General features: G+C 40.7%; 1 protein-coding gene across 1 annotated transcript in view; it reads right to left on the reverse strand.

Moving 5' to 3' along the window:
* Window positions 1-877: 877 nt before the first annotated feature.
* The window catches only part of ALDH1A3 (aldehyde dehydrogenase 1 family member A3), a 38075-nt gene continuing 16469 nt past the window's right edge, over window positions 878-22483 (reverse strand). The window contains exons 3-13 of the mRNA XM_007423551.4: window positions 20156-20296; window positions 18483-18612; window positions 16361-16422; window positions 12671-12799; window positions 10148-10261; window positions 6819-6921; window positions 5610-5794; window positions 4520-4684; window positions 4056-4213; window positions 3608-3682; window positions 878-2243 (exon numbers count right to left, since the gene is read on the reverse strand). Of these exons, the coding sequence (XP_007423613.1) occupies window positions 2171-2243; window positions 3608-3682; window positions 4056-4213; window positions 4520-4684; window positions 5610-5794; window positions 6819-6921; window positions 10148-10261; window positions 12671-12799; window positions 16361-16422; window positions 18483-18612; window positions 20156-20296 (1335 nt within the window). The 3' untranslated portion in view covers window positions 878-2170. The remainder of the gene's footprint in view (window positions 2244-3607; window positions 3683-4055; window positions 4214-4519; window positions 4685-5609; window positions 5795-6818; window positions 6922-10147; window positions 10262-12670; window positions 12800-16360; window positions 16423-18482; window positions 18613-20155; window positions 20297-22483) is intronic.

Here is a 22483-nt window from a genome sequence, read left to right on the forward strand (position 1 = left end):
ACTCCAGGAGATATTTGAAGAATGGGGGCAGAAACTAATAGCTACCATATCAGCAATGATGTCTGTTTCTATGGATAGACTATGTCCAAAAGATGTTAAAGAAGAAATGACAGATGTGAAAGAGAATACCTTGGGAGATCTACAGGATGCTGATGCAGAAGTATTAGAATATAAATATTAGAATATAAAGAAATTGTTGAGATACTGGAAAATAAAAAAAATCTGGATTATAAGACAGAGATGACAGTTAAAGTGGAAATACAAATGACAAGCCAAGAGAATGATCTGGATAATGACCACTTACTGGATTTACAAAAGAGGTTTGCTAAAGCCTCAAAGCAGCTTCTGAGATGGGAAAAAGGAAAACTGAAGAAAGATCAAATCCTACAACAACATCTGAATCAATTAAAGATCAAGATTGCTAAAAGCAAAAGGAAGGAGTATAAAGTTGGTTTATTTGACTAAACTTAAACTAAGACATGTTTCTATAAAATTCTGGGAACCCTTATGGACTTTTTGCTAACACCAGGACTGAAATATTAATGATTTATGGATTTGCATATGGATAAGGGATGGGTTATGAGAAGAAGAGATAGTTGCATTCAACCGTATAGGGGTAAAGAATTACTAAGTTTGTACTTGATGTGATGAAGATCGGAAGTCACTTCTTTCAATATTTCTTTTTCTTTTCCTCTTTCTCCTTTTTTTTTCTCTTGCACTTTCAATTCTCTCTTTCTCCCTTTTTCTTTCTCTTTCTGAGTTTAGTTTGTATTGTCTTTTATTATTGCTTTTTAAAAAAAATCAATACAAATTATTTTTTTAAAAAGTTCTGTTTTGCAGGATATGGAATTGCCCCTTAGGTATAAGCAAGCTGGATCATAAAAATTATAATATTTTATTACTGTAGTGCTACTATTACAAGAGATAACTTTTAAAATAGGCAAATTATTTCCATGTACAATCAGCAATAAAAATACATTAGATTAATTGCATTCTAATTTATAAATATATTATATATATATTTATATTTAAACATTTAATGATAATACTTCATACCAAAAAACAGCACTAACATGCAATGAAATAGTATAAAGACTCTACAGGGTTGTACTTTACAATTAGTGCCTAAGATTTTAATTTCCAAAGTAAAAAAAAAATTCAGTGTGTACAAAACCATAATAAAATCTGGTTATCGTCAGTAATTACAAGACATTGAAAAAGCTTGAAATCACAGCATAGAATATATTTATTTTAAAAAGCGAGTCATAAAAAATAAACCAAAGATTCCAGATTGCACTGTGGACAGTGGTCATGAAATGCACAAGAGAGAGGCAATTATTGTAGCAGTCCAATAATGCTCTTGTTCACCATCCAGAGGGGGAAATGTCTGTGCAAGTGCTTGTGAGAAATTAATGGACAAGAAACTCATGAGAGCATCTGGGATCCTTCCTTTTTCGTCTTCATGGAACATTTCAAAATCACTTTAACATTCGCCAACAGTAAAATATTTGCCGGAAAATCCCAAAATGGAGCCCCTTTGCTAAGTTGCAAAAATCCCTACTCTAAGTAGTGTGGGCAAGGAAAAAAAAAATGTTGTGCGTAAAAACTGCCTGCCATCTAGCCTTCAGCACCTGATTAAAGTATTTTCTGAAGGCCTCCATTTTTAGGGATTTGGAAAACAATCCTAAGTGAATGAGTATAAAAATGTCAAATAGCCTCAGGGCTCCACCTGGAAATCTGTTCCCAAACCTGGATATCTCTTTGGGTTGGTTGGAGTCCGGCTACTTGAAAATACTTCCACGCTTTTCTTTCATTCTTCACCTTTCTCTAACTGGTGCCTTCCAGATGTTTTCTGAGACTTCAGCTCCCAGAATTCCTAGCGCCATGGCCAAAGACATGGGAAATCAAGTCCTAACCCATCTGGAAGACACCAGATTGGAGGAAAGATCCTTGCAGCTGATAGACCAAGCCTGTTTCAGAAAACCAGTTAATTAATTTTGAGTTGGTAGGAGCAGCTCAACATGACCCTCTAAAAATTATTTGGTTTCCTTTTTAAAGAAAGGAAAGTTGGCAATTTTCCCCCTTTCCAATTTTAGCACAGGCCCCTCAATCCACATTATACGTCAACATTCAGAGTGTCAAGAGTTTTTAGCCTCCTTGCGTCCGTCGCTCAATGAGTCTTCTGAGACAGTTTAATGGTGACCGTCTTCACTTCTGTGTATTCCGAGAGAGCGTATTCCCCTCTGCAGGAGAACAAAATGTTTAAGATATGAGTACTTCAGCGTGTCAGGGAGTCACTCTATATTTCTTTCCCTCCCCATGCCCGTTTAACGCACTAAGGATAAATGTCAGTCATGAATACAAGATTGTAAGCTTTCCAGACATGACATTAAAAAAGCAGATGGGCCTTGGAGGGCCATCCTTCAGAGCCAAAGATGAAAATAAACTATCTTGGTGTCATATTTCAGTCTTCTTTTGTCTTTAGAAAATCTGAGTGTCGAACAATGGTTGCGTCCTTAAAAATCTATCCACATATCCTTTTGGTCCCAGAACATTTTAATTAGAGCTCAGGACTGAATCTTCACATAGTTGTTCCCTAGAAGACTCCTTTTGGCTAAGGACAATTATTGAATATTCTAATTATATTTAGATTTCTAGGGAGTAAGAGGTAATTATAAAAATCTTGGCTTGTGCATCCAGCTCAAAATATAATGTTTAACTTAAAAAAATCTTACATGCCTTGGAGAACAACTATGTGAAGATGTGCCTCACTAAATCAACTTGCTTCTCCTTGTTTTTCCCACCCCTGATGTTCCCCAGATGTGTGGATGTCAACTCCCAGAAGTCTTAGCAATGGTTATGCTCACTGGGGAGTTCAGACAACCCAAGTCCACACATCTAGAAGAGTCCAGATTGGGGCAATTGCTTTAGCCACTTCTCCAAGTACTGCTGGTACCTTACAAGGTGACAAGGAAGAGAGTTTTCTGTTTGCGAGTGCCCATTTGGAGAACAGCAGGTTAAAACCTTATCTCTTTGCCTGAATATTTTAAACTGGCTTGTTTTGCTGGATAATATGAGCTGTTTATTTCCTGCCTTTGTAAACTATATCATGAGAGATAGCAAGATTTTGGAAATGGTTTGCCATTGCCTCCTTCCTAGGGCTGAGAGGGAGGGACTGGCCCAAGGTCACCCAGCTGGCTTCATGCCTAAGGTAGGAGTAGAACTCACCATCTCCTGGTTTCTAGCCTGATGCCTTAACCACTACACCAAACTGGCTCTCACACTATATCATGAGGAGTTATTTTTGTATATATCATGTAGGTTAAATGAAAGTGGAATAAAAATAAAAAAGCCTCCCCAAGGATCATAGCTTATGGCCTAAGTGCAGGTTTAATGAGAAATAGGTTGAATTCTATGGGAAGATCTGCATATTAGAGGCTCATCCAAGTTTCAAGGTCAAGGGGCCCATGGAAATAAGGAACACTTGAAGTCCAGACAAGGAAGTTAGGAAGCAAGAAACCCTAAGCCAACACAAAGGAAAATTAGATTCTTGTTCCTGCCCCTCCCCAGTTTTTCTTTTTCTTTTTCAAAAAGAAACAGAACTTACAGTTCTCTGCCATTTCCTGACATTTTAAAACCACCGAAGGGAGCTTGTGCAAAGAAGGAGTTGTAGCAATTGATCCTGTGGAGGTAGAAAAACAAACAGCTTAGTAATACTGCTATACAGCATGGGAAGAGCTTACTCTTTAGGCTAAGCCTTGGTGTGCTTAACTATGTTTCATTGAAAAAGCCATAACTGGCAACCTATTAAGCCAAACAAGCTACAGTCTGAGTTAGCAGGATGCGTTAACCCCACGTACAACTCCCTTCCCCTTTCCAAGTAGCTCCATGCATTAAACTGGGGAAGGGAAAAACATCTTAATGCACTCTAAGATCAGAAGATATGGAGGACAGGACCCATTCCTATATTTCATCTATGATGGCTACAAGCTGAAGATTAAAGTGTCATGACTTAATGAAGCTACTTTCTGCAGTAAAGAAAAAGGTCATCTCACCAGACAGTGCCAGATTGTAACGCTGAGGCTAAGGTCAAGGCTCTGTCTAAGTTCTTTGTAAACACTGCTGCCGTGAGTCCGTATTCTGTATTATTGGCTCTCTGTATGACTTCTTCTAGGCTTTTAAACTTCGTTATGGGCTGCACAGGTCCAAAAATCTGTTGACATTAAAATCAGGGCCATCAGACAATTAATTGAGTTACATAACACATCTGCCTTTCACACTGGATATTCAGCAATCACATCAGTTTAGCTTTCCCATCTGGTGTCCTTCAGTTGTGTTGTCACAACAAGCCCAAATTCTGTGAACCCAAGTCTCAATACGTTTTGGAGAGCACCAGGTGAGGGACACCTAACGTATTACTTTAATCCATGTGCCTCTTTGGTTTTTAAAGTGCAAATTGGCATGATTATGAAGAAAAATCAGTTCTTTGTTAACCACCCCAAATCTTTGTCTATAATACCTCCTCTTTGGCAATTCGCATGTTGTCTGTAACCTCTGAAAAAATGGTTGGTTTGATGAACAGGCCACAATCGCCCATTGCTAAACCACCACACTCCAGCTTGGCCCCTTCTTTCTTCCCGCTTTCGATCAAGTCCAAGATCTTGTCAAACTGCTGCTGATCAATCTATCAAAATAAAAATGGAAGTTGCATTGCTATTACAAGGTACTAGAAATGGATGCTAGTAATGCGACAAGCAGATCTACCTGGACCTTATTTCTCATCCATGCATTAATAGCCTCCCTCATGGAAGACATCTAATTATTTGTCTCAGGCTACTTCCGATACAATTATTCTTCCAAAATCTATTTCTTCCTTGGATTGTCTGAAACAACAGAGGCTTCCATGCACTGCTGGTAATATTGTATTACAAGCTTGTGGAACTAGTTTTCCTTGGGAGATGCTTGCTAATGGAAAGGAAAGTGTGTGTGTGTGTGTGTGTGTGTGTGTGTGTGTGTGTTAACATAAGCAGGAAAAATCAAGCAAAGGAGCTTTGTAGTGTACGGGCGAGATTTTATTGCAGAATGCAATCAGGTATGGAGATTCACTAAAGAACAGAGAAAACACCAAGTGCCTTGATTCCTCCTTGCCCAAGGAACTCATAGAGAAAAGTTGTTGGTTTTTTTAATCAAACTATATCAGATGAAGTGGAAATGGAGAACTGGCAAGAGGGCTACACTGTATGTAACATCAAAGATGCTCTCTCCTAGTGTTTTAAAATAATATTAATGTTTTTATTATGGAATAATTTTACTGTTCGTTTCTTGTTACGGTCTGCTTTTATTGTACACTGCCCAGAGTCATGTTTTGTGAGGTGGGCAGCTATAAAAATGTGATGAATAAATAAATAAACTGGACAAACAGGAGTTTGCGAGCCACACACTTTCACAGACAGAATTTGGGTTTTAAAGACAAGCAAACAAAAACTTCAACCTGCAGGGCTGTACATCAGCATCCAGTTAAGAAGCACTGCTTTAGGACCACATTATAAGCCCAGCTGATATTTAACAAACTGGGATAAACCGACAATTCTTCAAAGGTAATATTATACCTGTGGCCCCTGTTCAGTTTGGAAATCAAATGGGTCCCCCACGAGTCGTTTCTTCGCATATTCCACGCTGCGTTTGACAAATTCTGGGTATATCTGTTCCTCCACAAAAACCCGTGAAGCAGCTGTGCAGCATTGACCTTGGTTGAAGAAGACACCCTGGTGGGCACAGTCTACAGCTAAGTCCACTGGAAATTGGTCAGAGAGAATGAGGTAAAAATATTAGCCCAGGAAGCTACAATATACCGAGACCACCTGATGTTGGTAGCTGTTCCCCAGGATCTTAGTTGGTGTCCTTCCAGGCCCAGTTTAGACTTGCCAGAGATGTGTACCTTTGAATAAAGGGTAGAGATTTTCCCATGGGAGACCCAGTTTGGTGTAGTGGTGAAGGCATCAGGCTAGAAACCGGGAGATTGTGAGTTCTAGTCCTGCCTTAGGCACAAAGCTAGCGGGGTGACCTTGGGCCAGTCCCTCTCTCTCAGCCCTAGGAAGAAGGCAATGGCAAACCACTTCCAAAATCTTGCCAAGAAAACTACAAGGATGTATCCAGATTTAGAGAGCCAGTTTGGTGTAATGGTTAAGGCACCAGACGAGAAACCAGAAGACTGTGATTTCAGTCCTGCCTTGGGCACAAAACCAGCTGGGTGACCTTGGGCCAGTCATTCTCTCTCAGCAATGGCAAACCACTCCTGAAACCTTGCCAAGTAAACTGCAGGGACTAGTCGGGAGTCAACACTGACTCGAAGGCACAAAAACTCAACTCAACTCAACTCAACTTCCCATGGAGACACACCTCCTCCTTACAGAGTTTTAAGTAGGATGTCTACATAAAAGCCTTTGACTGGACAGCTACACTACAAAATTCAGAGACATGTGAATTTCAAACCATACTTTCACTTCATGACAATGAAAACATGCAAAATTCAGGAACTGCCCATTTAAATGTGAACAGAACCAATGTCTTCTGCATCCTTAGATGGAACTTCTAAGGTAGCACAGCTCCATCCTATACTCACTACAAAACAGGAGCCATAGTGCACCCTGAAGTCTGAATGATCTTGTGGTTTTTTGTCCTCATTTTTCCCCTACCCACACTATTAACTCTCCTCCCCACCCAACATTAATGCTCCACAGCTTCTGCTCGCTGTCTTAAAAGGCCGGGAGAAACTTATTGCAGTGGTGACAGAAATGTCCAAATCGGACCCCACTCACGGTCAGCATCTGCGCAGACGATGCAAGGATTCTTCCCGCCGAGCTCGAGAGTCACTCTCTTGAGATTGCTTTTTGAGGCGGCTTCTTTGATCAGCTTTCCAACCTGTGCCAAAAAAGAAAAAAAAAAGTCAATTTTGCTCCCCACCCTCCCCTGCACCAAAAGGAGAAGACTCTGTTTCCAAATATTTTTGCTCAGCTAGGAGGCAGAGAAAGAGAATTCATTTCCAGGGAAATCTGAAATCCTCCATGTATATGTCTGACAAGTGGCCATGTTAATTTTTTAATATTAGACAGAAGCGACTTGAAAACTATCTATGGCTTCTCCTGAACTAGGAAACAGGGATATCGGTATTTTGAAATTTCCCATAGTTGGTCTAATCCAAGCATGACCAGTTCCAATCCATTACCTCCTTTAAAAGAATAATTCTTTGCGTGCTTACTTAAAATGCAATGCCCAAGAATTCTCTAGGACATTTGTCTAGTACTTTTGAGGACACAAGTCCCATTGGACTTTTGGAGTGTCCTTCCAAGCAGACATATACAGGGATAAGTTTAAGTTCCTCAACTGAAGGGACGAGTCATAGGGATCCTCAGCAGCATGGAACCTCTATTGAAGGTTTAGAAATAGGATGGCAAGGTGGATTTTTCTTGCTGGGACTAATGGATAGACAATTTGAAAAGAGTTGTGGAAGATTGTTTTTATGTATGATAACTGCTGCGAGATTATTACTATATATGCACAGAAATGAAAAGGCTCTGAAATACCCACAACGGAGGAATGGCTAGTGAAGATGACAAAATTAGCAGAGACGCCAAACTTGACTTATCTGATTAGAGAAAGGACAATAACCACATTTATTAGCAGCTGAAAACTCCTTATGGACTTTTTGCTGAAAAAAGAAAGAATGAACTCGGGATTTATGAGTTTGATGATTAGAAAGGGTAGACTATGGAAAGAAGGAAATAATGTTGTAACCTTAGAGAAAAAGGGTAAAATAGAAAGGTTCTTGTAACTGGTGTTAAGAAGAATGGAAACTGCTTCTTTCTTTCTTTCTTTCTTTCTTTCTTTCTTTCTTTCTTTCTTTCTTTCTTTCTTTCTTTCTCTCTCTCTCTCTCTCTCTCTCTCTCTCTCTCTCTTTCTTTTCTTTCTTTCCTTCCTTCCTTCCTTCTCATTTCTTTCTTTGTACTTTTTTTCACTCACTAATTACTTTTCTTTACTTTCCTTACTTTTCTCTTTCAAAATTTGTATTGTTTTTATTCTTTTAAAATTTTGTTAATAAAAATTATATTTAAAAAAATAGGATGGCAAAACAATCCAAAGAAATGGTGAGAAAAGATTCAAAAGATGTACAGTGCAAGATGTCAACTGCTTCTTAAGCCATTAAAGATTTAATTTCACATTCTGCCTTTTAATCCCATTTGTTAGTTGAAAAAGGTGCTTCTAGACTTCTCATTTTTTGCCACCATAGCCTAACATGGCTCTCTCCTACAATGCCTTAAACCATTAAAAACTCATAATTCAGTCATTAATCTTATACAGTGGTTCCTTGGGATACGAACGCCTCTACTAACGAACTTTTCGGGTTACGACCAGCTCCGGCCGCAAAAATTTACCTCAATGTGCGAACTCCGCCTCAGGGTATGGTCATTTTTCCGCCCTGACACGTGGTCTGCGGCCATTTTTCCGCCCGACACGTGGTCCGCGGCCGTTTTCCCGCCACACTGAGCGGCGCCCGGCCGTTCTCCCACTGCGCCGCACCCGGCCTTTTTCCCACCGCGCCGCGCCCGGCTGTTCTCCCACCCCTGACGTGTGGTCCGTGGATGCCAGAACGGATTAACGGTAATTACATTGAACCTTATGGGAAAATTTGCTTCGGGGCGCGACCAAATTCAGAGGGCGGAACGGATTAACCGGATTTACATTGAACCCTATGGGGAAATTCGCGTTGGGTTACGACCAACTCGGGATACTCCCAGAGTCACGGAATGCATTAAGTTCGTATCCCGAGGTACCACTGTACATTCTATTAAAACATATCACATATTCATCTCAAAAGAAATGAAAAAGATTCCTGAAGAAAAAACACATTGCCTTCCACACATGCTCATCCAGATCTATGCTCATGGTTTCAACATTTTTTAATTAAATCCAACAGAAATACATGCACCCCTTTGAAATATTTAACTGTATGCTCCATGGTGGATGAATCCAGCTAAGTGGCTGCCAAAAATCTAAAAAATGCTAAGCAGGGTCAGATCTGGTTAGTTCTCACATGGGAGAAAGCTAGGAAACCCCAGGGTTGTAGTTAGACAGGAAGGAAGGAAGGAAGGAAGGAAGGAAGGAAGGAAGGAAGGAAGGAAGGAAGGAAGGAAGGAAGGAAGGAAGGAAGGAAGGAAGGAAGGAAGGAAGGAAGGTAGGTTTGCAAACATCATCAGCCATTATGGGTTCAAACGTGGCCATGTCAACTCAGGCATTTATACTAGGCTACTAACCCCCATCATTGTCCTCTCAGCTACCAGACCCTAGAAATTTGCCTGAGGTCTAGTATCTGCCTTGAGAAGCCCTCACAATGCAATGCCCCAGAAACAGAACAAACCCTTTTTGCAAGAATCAAGGATTCAGGGCGCAACCAGTAGGTGGCGCTGTTACATGCCAAGATTCCCAACCGTAAGGCATCTGAGAGACCTTTGGTGCTGACAACAATTTCTCATAATTACATGAGGGCACCTCAAGCATGCAGGGAAGACCATAACAGATGGAGCTGACGGGGTTCCGGCAAGGACATTAAATCCTCAACTGCAAACACGGTAAGTGGGGGGTGGATGAGGTTTCTGGAAAGGGCATTTGAGAGCCCCCACTTCTCAGAGCCCAGGCTAACCTGAATAAAACCAAGTCAGCTTATCTCCAGATGGATTCAGTGAAGCAGAGACTTGATGGGTGAATGACCTCTTCCTAGATCAAATGCAGAACATTTTGGGGAGATAGTCTCCATAAATGGTGAAAGAGGAGGACAAATGGGCTCTCACTGTTGCAAAACACACTTAAAGCAGAGCTTCTGGCGAAGTACAGTAGATCAAAGCAGGTTTCTGATTTCCTATTCTTTAACAGCAACGGATTTGATTTATTTCACCTTCATAATTACTCTATAATCCTTAAACACAAAAAGGTGAGGTTTCTCTATTACAACCAGACTATCTGGCAATACTTGCAAATATGCCTGGGATGAAGCATTTTGCAGATTAACTCTTATTAAAAAAAAAAAAAGTTTGCCAAATAACGGGTTATGGAGTAGAAGAGACACGAAACAATAAATGTTTCAATTACCTACCTCTGTTGAGCCTGTGAAAGCTATTTTGTCAACTTTGGGGTGCATAGAAAGAGCAGCCCCTGCAGTTGGTCCGTATCCTGGTACAATGTTGACTACCCCTGGAGGGAACCCTGCCTGAAAAGTAATGAAATGTTTTATTCTAGAGTTGCAATGAGAAAAAGCAGCCCATCTGAACTGTTAAGGAAGGGGCAGAAGTGAAGTGGATGTGGCAACAGTCCTATTTACTAAAACCGCCACCACTTCTTTGATTGAAATTCTATGTTGAGTTACCTGGAACTCAAGATTATTACTGGATTTACTTTTCAGCAGGCAGATGTAGGTTTGCACTGTCAGAAAAACGGATGCCTCTGAATCTGTAATGGGCTGTGGGAAGGACCTTGAGAGACAGGAGGAAGAGCCACAGACTGGACAACTGTCATGCAAAAGGTATCTCAGCCCACAGAAGAAAAAGGGGCGTCGGAAGCATCTCAGAAGGGACCTTCCCTAGTTTTCTGGAAAGTAAAAGTAAAGGGGGGGGGGAGAAATGTTTTGAGACTAGCAAGATTGATATTAGTCCTTTGAGGTAGTCCAGACAAGAAGCACAAACCACGACTACTAACACTACTTTTAGTGTAAGATTACAGTAACAGAATCTTGCAGGTCTGAAAGCACTTCACCTTTCCCTTACTTTTATTTATTTATTTATAAATTAAATTTATACACCACCCATCTCACTATCAGTGACTTTCCAGAAAAATAGGGAGGTTCCCTTCTGACACACTTCCCACATCCCTTTTCTTTCTGTGGGCTTTCCACGATGGTTGTCCAGTCTGTGGCTCTTCCTCCTGTCTCCCAAGGTCATTCCCACCTACCGTTACAGAATCATGGAGAAAATTGTGACGAATGTCTTCGAAAACAAGAACAAATAATTCAATACTAGATGAAGTAAATCCAGACCACTCACTGGAAACACTGGTAATGAAGCTAACATTTAAGTGTTTTGGACACATAATATAAGGAACAAGATTAGAAAATATCCTGATGCTTGGAAAAATGGAAAACAATCAAAATAGAGACTGACAGAAGACAAGGTGCTTAGCTACTATCACAATGACACAAGCAGGACCTTGCAAGTATTTAAAGAATCAGCGACAGAAAAACCTGGCAAAAAGATGCCCATTGGGTTACAAAGAGTTGGAAGTGACTGAACCACTACAACCATCAACTGATTTTAAAAAAAGATACAATTTAAAAAAAAATTAAACTCTATATAACATCTGGTGAAATATTCTGCTCCCCCCCCTTGCATATGCCTTTCTAACCATAATCTGATTGCATTTCATTCACGAATCCATTCACCCTCATTTTTAAAAAGCTTTATATCCAACCTCGTCAACAAATTTGTAGAGATTAAGTATATGTTTTGAACATATCTCCCATAAATATTTTTGCATCCCAAAATTTAGAGTAGTGCAAAATTTAGAGAAATTCACCATCATGTACTGGCTTGCAATTAGTTGTGGGGAGGAACAGTGTCACACACATCAGAATTCACAAAATAGAATTTCTTGAACATCCCAATCTATGAAATGCAGCCTTTATTTAAAAACAAAGAAGCCTTTACTCAAAAATCTATTTTAAATCCAATGAAAATTCCAGTAGAACTCATGATTCATCCATTAGAACAACTTTAATTAGCTCCCATCCCTCCCATCTATTCATTAGAAACAGTAATTGCTTATTCTTGCTTTCTTCTAAGAAGCTCAAGCAATCAGGTAGACTGGGCTGAGGAAGAGAAGCTTGCCAAAAGCCACTTGGCAAGAACACCCTATTGAACTGAATTGAGAGTTCCCCAAAGTTGAGGTGTTTCAAAATGCCCCATTTTGAGTCTGAAGTCATTGTTTTCAGTCCCAAACTGCCATGCCATATTTGAAATGGGCCATTCCGATCATTCTGAAGGTGTCGTGAGGCTGTTTCAAGCACATTTTAAATTTGATTTTGCCCACCTTTCATGGCCTTTATCCCCATTCTAATGGCAAAGGGACACAGAAAGTGTTCTCACGTTTGCTTCTGCAAAGATTGTGATGTTCCAACTCTCCCATTCATTTGGATGGCTTCCAGATAAAACTGTAGGGAGACTGTGCCTTTCTAGGGACCCTCTGGAATGTGAGTCCTGAACCCCAGCAACCTTTCGCCCCCCTCCTCACATAGGCAAGTGGAGACAACATCACCCAAGAAGAAAGTATCCAGGCATGGCCTTAAGAATCCCACCCCTTCACTCAATCAACCCAATGGCCTGAGAATGGCCAGGTCAAGAAACCGACTCCATAGGACTCCAAGAATGCTACTTTATTGTTGTAAAGTATAGCAACAGAAACCTTGAAAGTCTGTCCAATCTCCTCCCTTATACTAAACAAATCATGGCGTTATTTTGACCTTCTTTCTCATACTTCCTTCAGTGTAATCTCCAAGACCCCCTTCATGGCTGTTTCATACCTTCTCTAAAAGCCAGCACTAAATCCTCGATTCATTCATGGCACTTACCTCCTTGACTAAAGAGCCAAGGTGGACTGAGGTGAGGGGTGTTTGCTCAGCAGGTTTCACAACTAAGGTGTTGCCGCAACACAAAGCTGGGGCCATCTTCCATACCAGCATGAGCAAAGGAAAATTCCACTGAAACAGAAAACGGTGACATTGAGACAGTAAACAGGATGTCCCTATCATTTTTTCAAGTTTTATTTATTTATTTATCATATTTCTATAGCTGCCCATCTCACATAAAAGTGACTCTGATGCTCTTCCTAGACAGCCGGAGAACGGAGGTTGCTCCCCGATATCACCAAGTCTCCCCGTTAAACCACCACCATAATGAATAGTATTCACCACTTCAGTTACATATTCCACATTTTAACATCCATGTTTATTATGACAGGTTTGTTGGTTGTTAAAAGGGTATAGAATTTATACATCCTCCTCTGAAGAACAGGAACTGCATGTTCTAACAGAAGCATATTCTTTTTATGGTTGTTATAATTTATCCCATCTCTAGGTGTTGCTGTGGGGCTATGTGCACTGATTTTTAGCCATAACTAGAGGAGAAGCAACCACTGGCTGTTAAACACTGACTTATAGACCCTTTTTAAAAAGTTACATTTAGGGAAGAGCTACTGTTGAAAGCTTTGTCTAGGATAAGCAGACCTAAAGGTGATTTCCTGGACACATCCATGTGGTTTTCTTGGTAGCAATATAAAAGTCTCTGTGATTACCATTTTTTTACTTCCCTAGCTAGCTGATGGTGGTCTCCCATCCAAGTACAATCCACCTTTCTTTTTTAAAATCAGCAAAAGTCAGCTATGGGCTGGCACATGTGCTCAGGAAGAAAACTACGGGAAACCAAAAGGGTCTAAAAAAAGGAGCAGTCCTGCATGTGTTGGCCAAGTAACTTTCAAACCTCAGTGATTCAAGTTGAGCTTTGCTTAAAAACAGTCAGTCCAGAGACATTCATGTGGATTTGTGTAAGGTACCTGCTGGACTGCATTTTCCCAAAATTTGCCCTGACCACTCCGATCATGCCTGGAGAATCAGCTGGCTGCCCACATTTCCAGGACGTAGAGGGGCATGGCATTGTTTTCTGGTGATGGGCATGGATCCCATTACAGATATGTCCGCCTCCAACATTATCTGCCTTCTGGAAAATGTCGAAGACAGAGCTTTGGGGCCTGATGCCATGAGTTGTGTCTGGGTTTTAATTGTCTTATGTTTCCTTACTGTTATTGTGTATGCTTATTTTGTGAACCACCAAGAATTGCATGATTGCAGCAGGATATACATTTAATTAATACATTAATAAAATAAATAGGTTGACAAGGGAAGAGATCTGAAGACATTCACGTTGATGATTTAAAAACACTCACAGAGGATTCACATTTTCTGTTTGGCGGGCAGGGGGAGGAACAGGTAGTCACTATTTGTTAAAAGGTTACATGATTGGCTTGCCAACAAGATCCACCAGAATTAATTCCTGGTATTTCTATTTAGAACAAGGACAAGGGATATGTAGCCCTCCAAGTGAAGTATGGACAATGTGAATGACACTGGAAACTCTCTGTGTGTGTGTGTGCGTGCGTGTGCACGTACGCCTTCAAGACAGTGTTGACTCCTGGCAATAAGTCCCTGCAGTTTTCTTGGCAAGGTTTCAGAAGTGGTTTGCCACTGCCTCCTTCCTAGGGCTGAGAGAGAGTGACTGGCCTCGTGCCTAAGGCGAAACCAGAACTCACTCTCTCCTGGTTTCTAGCCTGGTGTCTTACCACTACACCACACTGGCTCTCTGGAAACGATACAGTAACTCTAATCCCAAACCTAATTAGAAAGATCTCAGACAGAAACAGGAGGGATCCCAGGCTTTCTGTTAGAACATAGCACATTGTTCTGAACTAACTGGATGGTCCATAGCACGTTCTAAACTTCTCCTATCGGTAGAATCTCTTGTGCAGAGATCAAATGGGACATTTTTATTTTCCTAGAGACATCAGATGTCATATCTAGTCAAGTTTAATGTGATGCTGGCTAAACCCCAGCAGTGGTAAGGAAATATCCCAGAGTGGTATTTTATTCCGACAGCTGTGTAAACATTCTCAGCCTAGTTACAATCATCTTCTGCCAATGAAAATACCTGCTGTAGATTAAGGAGAGTTAATTGCTAGCGGCAATCTTCCCCTGCAGCGTAATCAACAGAATGGGCCATGATATGCTGGGATTAACCATTATGTAAAATAAACTACAGAGTAGCACCGCAACCACCCCAACATTCCTGCTGTGGCATAATTAACTGGGAGTTTTCATAACACAGAAGGGATAACTAAGGCCCTCTGAGCCCTGGACTTTTCATGATTTCCATCAGATCTGGATATATAGGAACTTTCCCCCACAGAGAAAGAGGAGAACTCCAACTACAATGAGTTTATTGCAAAGAAAAAGTATTGGTAGTTTGTGCTGGGGGTCTGTTTAAATTACTGTAAATACAGGCTGGGTGAAGTGCAATGTAGCTTGTTTTTCTCCTAGCGTGGCGTGTGAACCTAGATACTGTGATTTGTAAACTACGGTGGATAGCTCTCATGGGCAATCCACAGCTAATATGTGGTCCCCAAACTTCTTTTTTGCGCTCCCAGGATCAGATCTTCTAAAGCTGGCTGAAGTGAAGTGAAGTGAAGATGATGCACTCACTGTTCAGAAACCTAAAATGGTTGCCGGTGCTGGTTTATGGCTTGAACCCAGCCACTATGATTTACTCACTAACAAGCTATGACTTAGTGCAAAGTATGAGCAAACATGGAATTGCAATCTTAAGCTCCACCCTCCCCCAGAAAAATCAGGAACAGAATTCTTTAAAAGAAAGTCCACTTCAGTGAAAGCAATTCATTTCCACATAACTACTTTTGGGATTTAGGAAAGGAGACAAACTCCTATCCAATCCAAATATGGATCAGAACTGTTCTTATGTCCAATGGCTATTTTGACACCTTCAATTCTGCAAGGACGAGGTCAGCCTTTGGTGTCAGTGGGCATCTACTGGCCCTTCAGCTGACTTTTGCTTTTACATCTTCTTGCTGACTTTTGGCAACTCTTGATTATTTTCCTTAACAATAGCAAAGCAATTGAGCCAACATCCAAGTTATGTTGGGGAGAGAGGGAGAGATATGAAAATGATGCCGTACTAATATCTGGCCAGCCACTCAGTAACTTTCACCAGAGGAACAGCTCAACCCTAGAGTGGTTTAAAAAAGGTCAATTTTCCCTGAAATTGTGATGGAATGGAATTATGAAGGCCAGGCTCAGGGAGATAAACATTTTCTTAGCTCGCCAGAGGAGCATGGGAGCTACAAGAGGATGAGACTGGCACCTCCCTGAGGAATTCACAATGTTGTGGCTGGCTGACTTGGGAGATGGGGTTTCAGTCTGGGAAGATTCTTGCTACAGGTTGTAGCTAATAAACATAGCTGGACTGAATTTGCATTGTCTCTTGGAGTTCCTTGGGCTAGGCCTGACAGAAATCATGTTCAATTCTTGGTGAGTCGGTGGACATCTCTGCATTCTAGCTACTCTAGAACCTTTCCCTGGGCCTACATAATTTTCTACAGAAAGTGAAAGTGGGGGATGTTAGACCATCGAGATAATAATTCTTCTCTCCACCCTCAGGATCTACATAGAAATCAGAATACAAAACATCCTACTCACTGGTGTGATAGCTCCACAAACTCCCACAGGCTCATGCCTGGTGAAACAGACATAGTTTTCATCTGCAAAAGATTTGAGAACATGATAGGTTATCAACCAAGGATGATTTTGATATGAATCATCCTATGGGATGGAGACAAATGGGATGGCTGGAAAACTTTTTCTGAGGGCTCAGCAGAAACAAACATTAGCGTTTGGCAACGATAAGTGAATTTAGCGTATGTTCTCACATGGTAACAAGAGATGGCAAAACCTTTTTTAAAAAATAAAGGAAACTCCAAACAGAAGTTGAATATCAAGACTTAAGAATCACGCAGCTTGAATATTTGCCTCTGACTTTCCACAAATACTTTTCCTGGCAAACTCTTTAGTCATACAGGAGCAGTGGAAGATAAAACAATTTGTTTTAAAGTGTTAAAATGTCTGTGTTAGTCAATAATAGGCGATTTAAGTGATTGATTTTTTCTCTCTTATTTAAAGAACAATGATGAAAGAAATGAATTATCACCTATGCCTAGCAAATAACTATTAGGTATATTTCTTTTCCTCATCAAACAATGAGGAATAAAATAAATTGTTTCAATAAAAACAATTCACCTCCAACTGAATCAAGACATGGCCTGATGTTAGATATTCGTGAATGTGTATGCATGACATCTGTCTAATGCATACTGGAATTATATAACAAAAAGTGTCAATTATATTCTTAAGACAACATCCACGGAAACAGATGGATGTTTTATCTTTTCTTTGCTGAATTATTACAGTTTGAATTGCTCGTCACATCATGCTTACTTCTGTTTCCAAAATCTTGATATCAAGGAAACATGACTGAAAACCTCATCACTTTCGAACTTCAGCCCAACTATGTGGAATGTAAATCCCCCCTTTAAACTTCAATGTAATTAACCTGGTTGCTCTGATTTTGGAAAAATGCTAAATAAAACTCATCTCAGGTTGCACTGTTAGCAAAGGCCACCAAGCTGGGTAGCTTTGAAAAAGGGATGAAATTCAGGGAGAATAAGGCTATTAATAGCTATTTGTTGTAATACTGGCATTAAGGTTGCACTATGGTTCTGGTCTGAGGGCAAAATGGGTATGCAGCTCCTCAAATCAAACACACCTTTTTCAGAATAGCACTGCGGCTGCAGATGGTAGCTGTGCGATTGCGGGAAAAGATACAGCTGCTTTAAAGAGTTATTGGCAGGCACTGGGCGAAGCAGCTTGTATACTCAGAAGCACCCTGCAGAATACTTGACTATGTGGTCCTGAGGTCTGATCCAGCTACATTTATTACATTCCGAAAAGGCAGTTGCCTTCACTCAGAAGATACTCTAGAGAGGCTCTGGGTTGGCTTCCCATTGAAAATCACTCCCTCTTGCTGCTTTCCGTTCTCCTAAATGCTGCTTCCTTTTTCATTCATTAATTTATTATTTAGATTTATACCTTGCCTTCATTTGCACAACCCAGTAATGTTCCTGCCTCCTATTTTCCCCACAAAAATAACTCTGTGACGTGGGTTGGGCTGAGAGCAAGGGACAGGCCCAAAGTCACCCACCCAAGTGGTTTCATGCTTAAGAGCGGATTAGTCACCATCATGGCCTCCCTGGTTCTAGTCCAGCCCTTTAATCATTACACTAAACGGGCTCTCAGCTTTCAACTTACATCCTTATTTTAGGGCAAATAGCAGCTACTGTAAGCACGGGATAGTTCTCAGCCGAAAACCACTTCTGGCCATGGGAAAGGGGATGATCACCATCAGGAATATGTTTGGATTGGGGTTCTTTTAGTTCTCCAGAAGGAAAGGAGCCAGGTTAAGCATGAATATTACTGTACTTTGACTCTATGCCAAGAAAGTTTACAAAGAGTCATCATCTGGTTTTCAACAAAAAATGTTTAACTCCTCTTTTGCAGGGTTTCTAAGAACTAGGCTGTGAGGCAAGAACTGGAGGAGGAGAGGGTGTATACAAGCCCAGATTTATTCCTGACAGCCAAACCATAATTAACCATAGCACCTGAATTAGGCCTTTAGGACTTCTCTCCAGTCTGTAGATTCAGGTTAAATGTATTCGGCAGACATAAGATAAGAAACTCAGTAGAGGAGATATCAGTTCCAGCTTACCCACAGGAATATTCTTCCCCTGGATTTTATCTGCCCATCCAGCATAGTATCTCAGGGTTTTTATGCAACCTTCAAGGTCAACAAAAAAAGCTTGGAGAAATGGTTTTCCTGTGTCCAAAGTTTCCAGTGTCTGAAAACGAAAACAAACAAGAACATTGCATTTGATTCTTACACATAGAGTTGATCCCTACTGGGATCCTATTTTCTCAACCAAATCTTCAGGGGAAACAGTGCATGGCAAGAATCAATTGGTCAACCAAGCAGATTGGAGAACCCGATCTGCAAACGCTTTCCTGTACTCCCAACATCTTCCTGGAGTGACAGTCAATCCCAACTGAATTGGTTTTGCTCAGCAGGCCTGAATGGGAGGCCTTGGAGACTACAGTCACTCAAGGGGCTGCAGACTCCCCATGCACGTTTTCTGTTACCAATAAAAGAATATCTGTAGCTCACGGTTGAACTGTGGAGTCCTTGGTGCTCTCTGAGCCTGGTTGTTTGATTGCAGACATTTCATTTCCTAACTAGGTAACATCATCAGTGTGAGTGAGTGTGGGGTTTGCTCCCTATTTATATACAGTAGCTTGCCCTGCCAGTGTTGGTGAGGATGTGGTTTTCTCCTTGGTAGTTCCTTGATTAGGGCATTGTTTTCTGTTTGATTGTTTGTCTGGTGTTAATCCCTGCTTATCCGGGTGTTGGCTGCTGGAGAGGATGTGTTTTGGTCTTTTTCTTTCCTTCTTAGCTTTTTGTTGTCTCTTTTGAATGGTGTGTAAATGTGGTTTATCTCTATGTGTCTATTGAAGGCTGATCATTAGACATTCCCTTGGATTTTAACTTCCCATCCAGTATAGTATCTCAGGGTTTTTATGCAACTTTCAAGATCAAAAAAGAAAGCTTGGAGAAATGGTTTCCTTGTGTTCATGGTTTCCAGTGCCTGAAGTTTCCAGTGTCTGTCTATTGATCAGCCATCAACAGACACACAGAAATAAACCATAGCTACACACCATTCAAAAGAGACAACAAAAAGCTAAGAAGGAAACAAACAAAAAGACCAGAACACATCCCTTTAGCAGCCAACACCCAGATAAGCAGGGATTAACACCAGACAAACAATCAAGCAGAAAACGATACCCTAATCAGGGAACGACCAAGGAGAAAACCACACCCCCAACAACACTGGCAGGGCAAGCTACTGTATATAAACAGGGAGCAAACCCCACACTCACTCACACTGATGATGTTACCTAGTTGGGTAATGAAACTTCTCCAAACAACCAAGCTCAGAGAGCACCAAGGATTCCACATTTTCTGTTATATGTTGGTTTCCTGCATATTGTTCTTCAGCGCTGAAGATGAAATTTATTGTAATAACAAGGGCCTTCTGTTGATTTTACTTGGCCTCCTTTTTGATGGCAAGAACGGTAAAGCCAGATTCTACTCCTACCTTTGTCCATTCACTGTCCCTCATCAATACTAAATTTTGTTCTCTGGCCTATACGAAGGAAGCAAAGAAGTTTAAACTTCCAGCCTCCTTTTAATTTCTTTCTCCTTCTAAACAGCACCACCGACTGATAGGTCAGCCGCAGAGCAAGAAGATCAGGGTTTCTAGCTAAATAGGATACCCCAACAGTTTTTGGTTCACCCTTCATGCCCGCTTATGCGCCAGGTTCACTTACTGCCAACACCTCCCTGTCTCGCTGAATCAGATCTGCCAGTTTATTCAGGAGCTGTCCACGACTTGCAGCATCCATTTGTCTCCACAGAGATCCATTTTGGAAGGCTGCTTTTGCTGCCTCCACAGCTTTGTCAATATCAGGCTACATCAAAGATAAGAAAGAAGAGGGGGGGGGGGGAAACAAGTCATTAATACCACTGAGAACGGAAATATAAATGGGCACAATTTTTCCTTGAGTGAGAAAGTCTGAACATGTAGATGAAAGGCCAAGTGTGGTCAATAGTAGACAATCGCAAGAATTATCGTATTTCTATTCCTTCTTTTGGAACAGAGTACTGTTTCTGGCCTCAATGGGCTTACAACAGAATAACATTAAAAAGCTGCAAATAAACACTTTTTAAAAAGAAATTCCAGATACATTATCCTGGGCAATTAGAAGAATTTCCAAAACTGTTAAAAGAATGAAAGAATGGGGTTGAGTTGAGCTGAGGCCTAGCAAATATGTTTGTGGCACCAAACAAGCCAATGGACTACAAGAGACTTAAGCAAATTAAGTCTTCCAAAAACCACCAGCACATTTGTGAGTGATGCAGTTAGAAGGCGTGGTTGCTCAAACACTGTGGGAGTCCACCAAGAGAGCGGCAAAATCAAAAGTCAAGACATGCTCTAATGTTGGCAAAGCAAGGAAAATGTCATTCATCACTATTTACAGTACATCTGTGGGGCTGCATCCATCAAAATCTCTCTCCTCAGTTCATCCACAGAAACACTGGCTGAAGAAGACTATACAGTATTTGTCATGAAACTCTGAAATTCAGAGATGTTTTTGCACACCTCTAGTCTCAAAGTGGATGAAAAGTTCGGAGTAGATCTGATCTTCTTCTCTATATGGGAGTGCTAACCAGTCAGCAGTTACACTTCCTGACCAGGTTTAATTGACTTCAACCTACCTCCCAGGAAAGCAGCAGTGCATTCAGTGCATTCCTTCTCTATTCATTTTTAATGTGGGTCTGGTTCAAACATCACACTTAAGCCGTAATGCTACTTTTGTCTTAGAGCTTTCTGCAAATCAACCCATTAGGGCTCAGTGTTACATCTCACCTCGGCTGCTACACCTTGTTCAAACTATGGTTTCAAAATCCTTAGGATCTGGCAACTATGCACATTTTGCACTAGACATCATTGTTAGACTGAACTCCAACCCTCTAGATTCAACCCATAAGCCCACTGATTACTATGATGTGATACTATTTTGCCTATTTGGCTAAAGACTTTCTCAATCTGATGGCCTCCAGATAAAACCAAGCACCCTTCGAGTCTAGCCATGCTATGGTATATGACCACATTAGGGTAGGCAAATGCATTCAGTCTATGCGACTCTCTGAAAACTATCTTAATACCTCTTCCATGTGATCTGAGATATGCACAATCATTATTTACGCAAGTGGAAATACTTGGCTGAAGCTTTTCCAATGGAAAGGTCAGTTGAGGCCCACGTAAACTCTCTCAGTTACAAGAATATTGAGAACAAGGAAATTCTATGGGCAAGGCTGAAATTCCAATCTGAATCCACCCCATGCTTAATCAGTGTTACATTACAGAGATTTTGTAATACAAATGCATAAAGTGCAGCTAAAATTTAAGATCAGGAAGAAAGAAGAAATAAATCCATTACAATTGTTACGTATCACAAGTCAAAGATTCATGTATACTTTTAAGAGAGGGAGAATTTTTTTCTTAAAAAGCCTTTTAGAAGATGTTTTCAGATAAATCCATGATCCAATCTGGACAGTCCAGAATATCCACCTCATTTGTAACGCCAGTGCATCAGCCCCAATTTAACTGCCCATCTATGTAGAGGCAACCTTTCTGAACATGATGTAGTCATATAAAATCCCACCATAGTTACTCCAGATTTTGATCCAGGAATAGTGTGATTTTAGCCAAAGTATACAGTTTCTTGATATGTGGATTGCATCTTGATATTCTCTCTTTGCATGATAAACACTAAGTGTCTCATATGAGTGTGGGGTGGATTGGACCATTGAAGCATCATATCTGCAAACCATCAAACCTAGCTAATTATAGACTTGGACCAAGGTAAAATATTCAGGCAGACAAGAGGTCCACTTGGAGTAGCCCACCTTACTATATCATGGGGACGAGATGAGACAGTGCTCCACATTTCCTACCTGAGTTTCTGTTTCCCTCCCTCTCTATATATTCTATATAGTGAAAGAGTTATTACAAAACCTGGAGCCATCCACTGCTTTGTTCTATTTGGGTTTTTCACATTATATGAACCTGGGCGTTATGACTTAACATGTTG

This window comes from Python bivittatus, unplaced genomic scaffold (assembly GCF_059951505.1).
Source record: "Python bivittatus isolate LINGU-HERP-01145 unplaced genomic scaffold, Pbiv_v1 ctg000140_np1212, whole genome shotgun sequence".
Classification (NCBI taxonomy): domain Eukaryota; kingdom Metazoa; phylum Chordata; class Lepidosauria; order Squamata; family Pythonidae; genus Python; species Python bivittatus.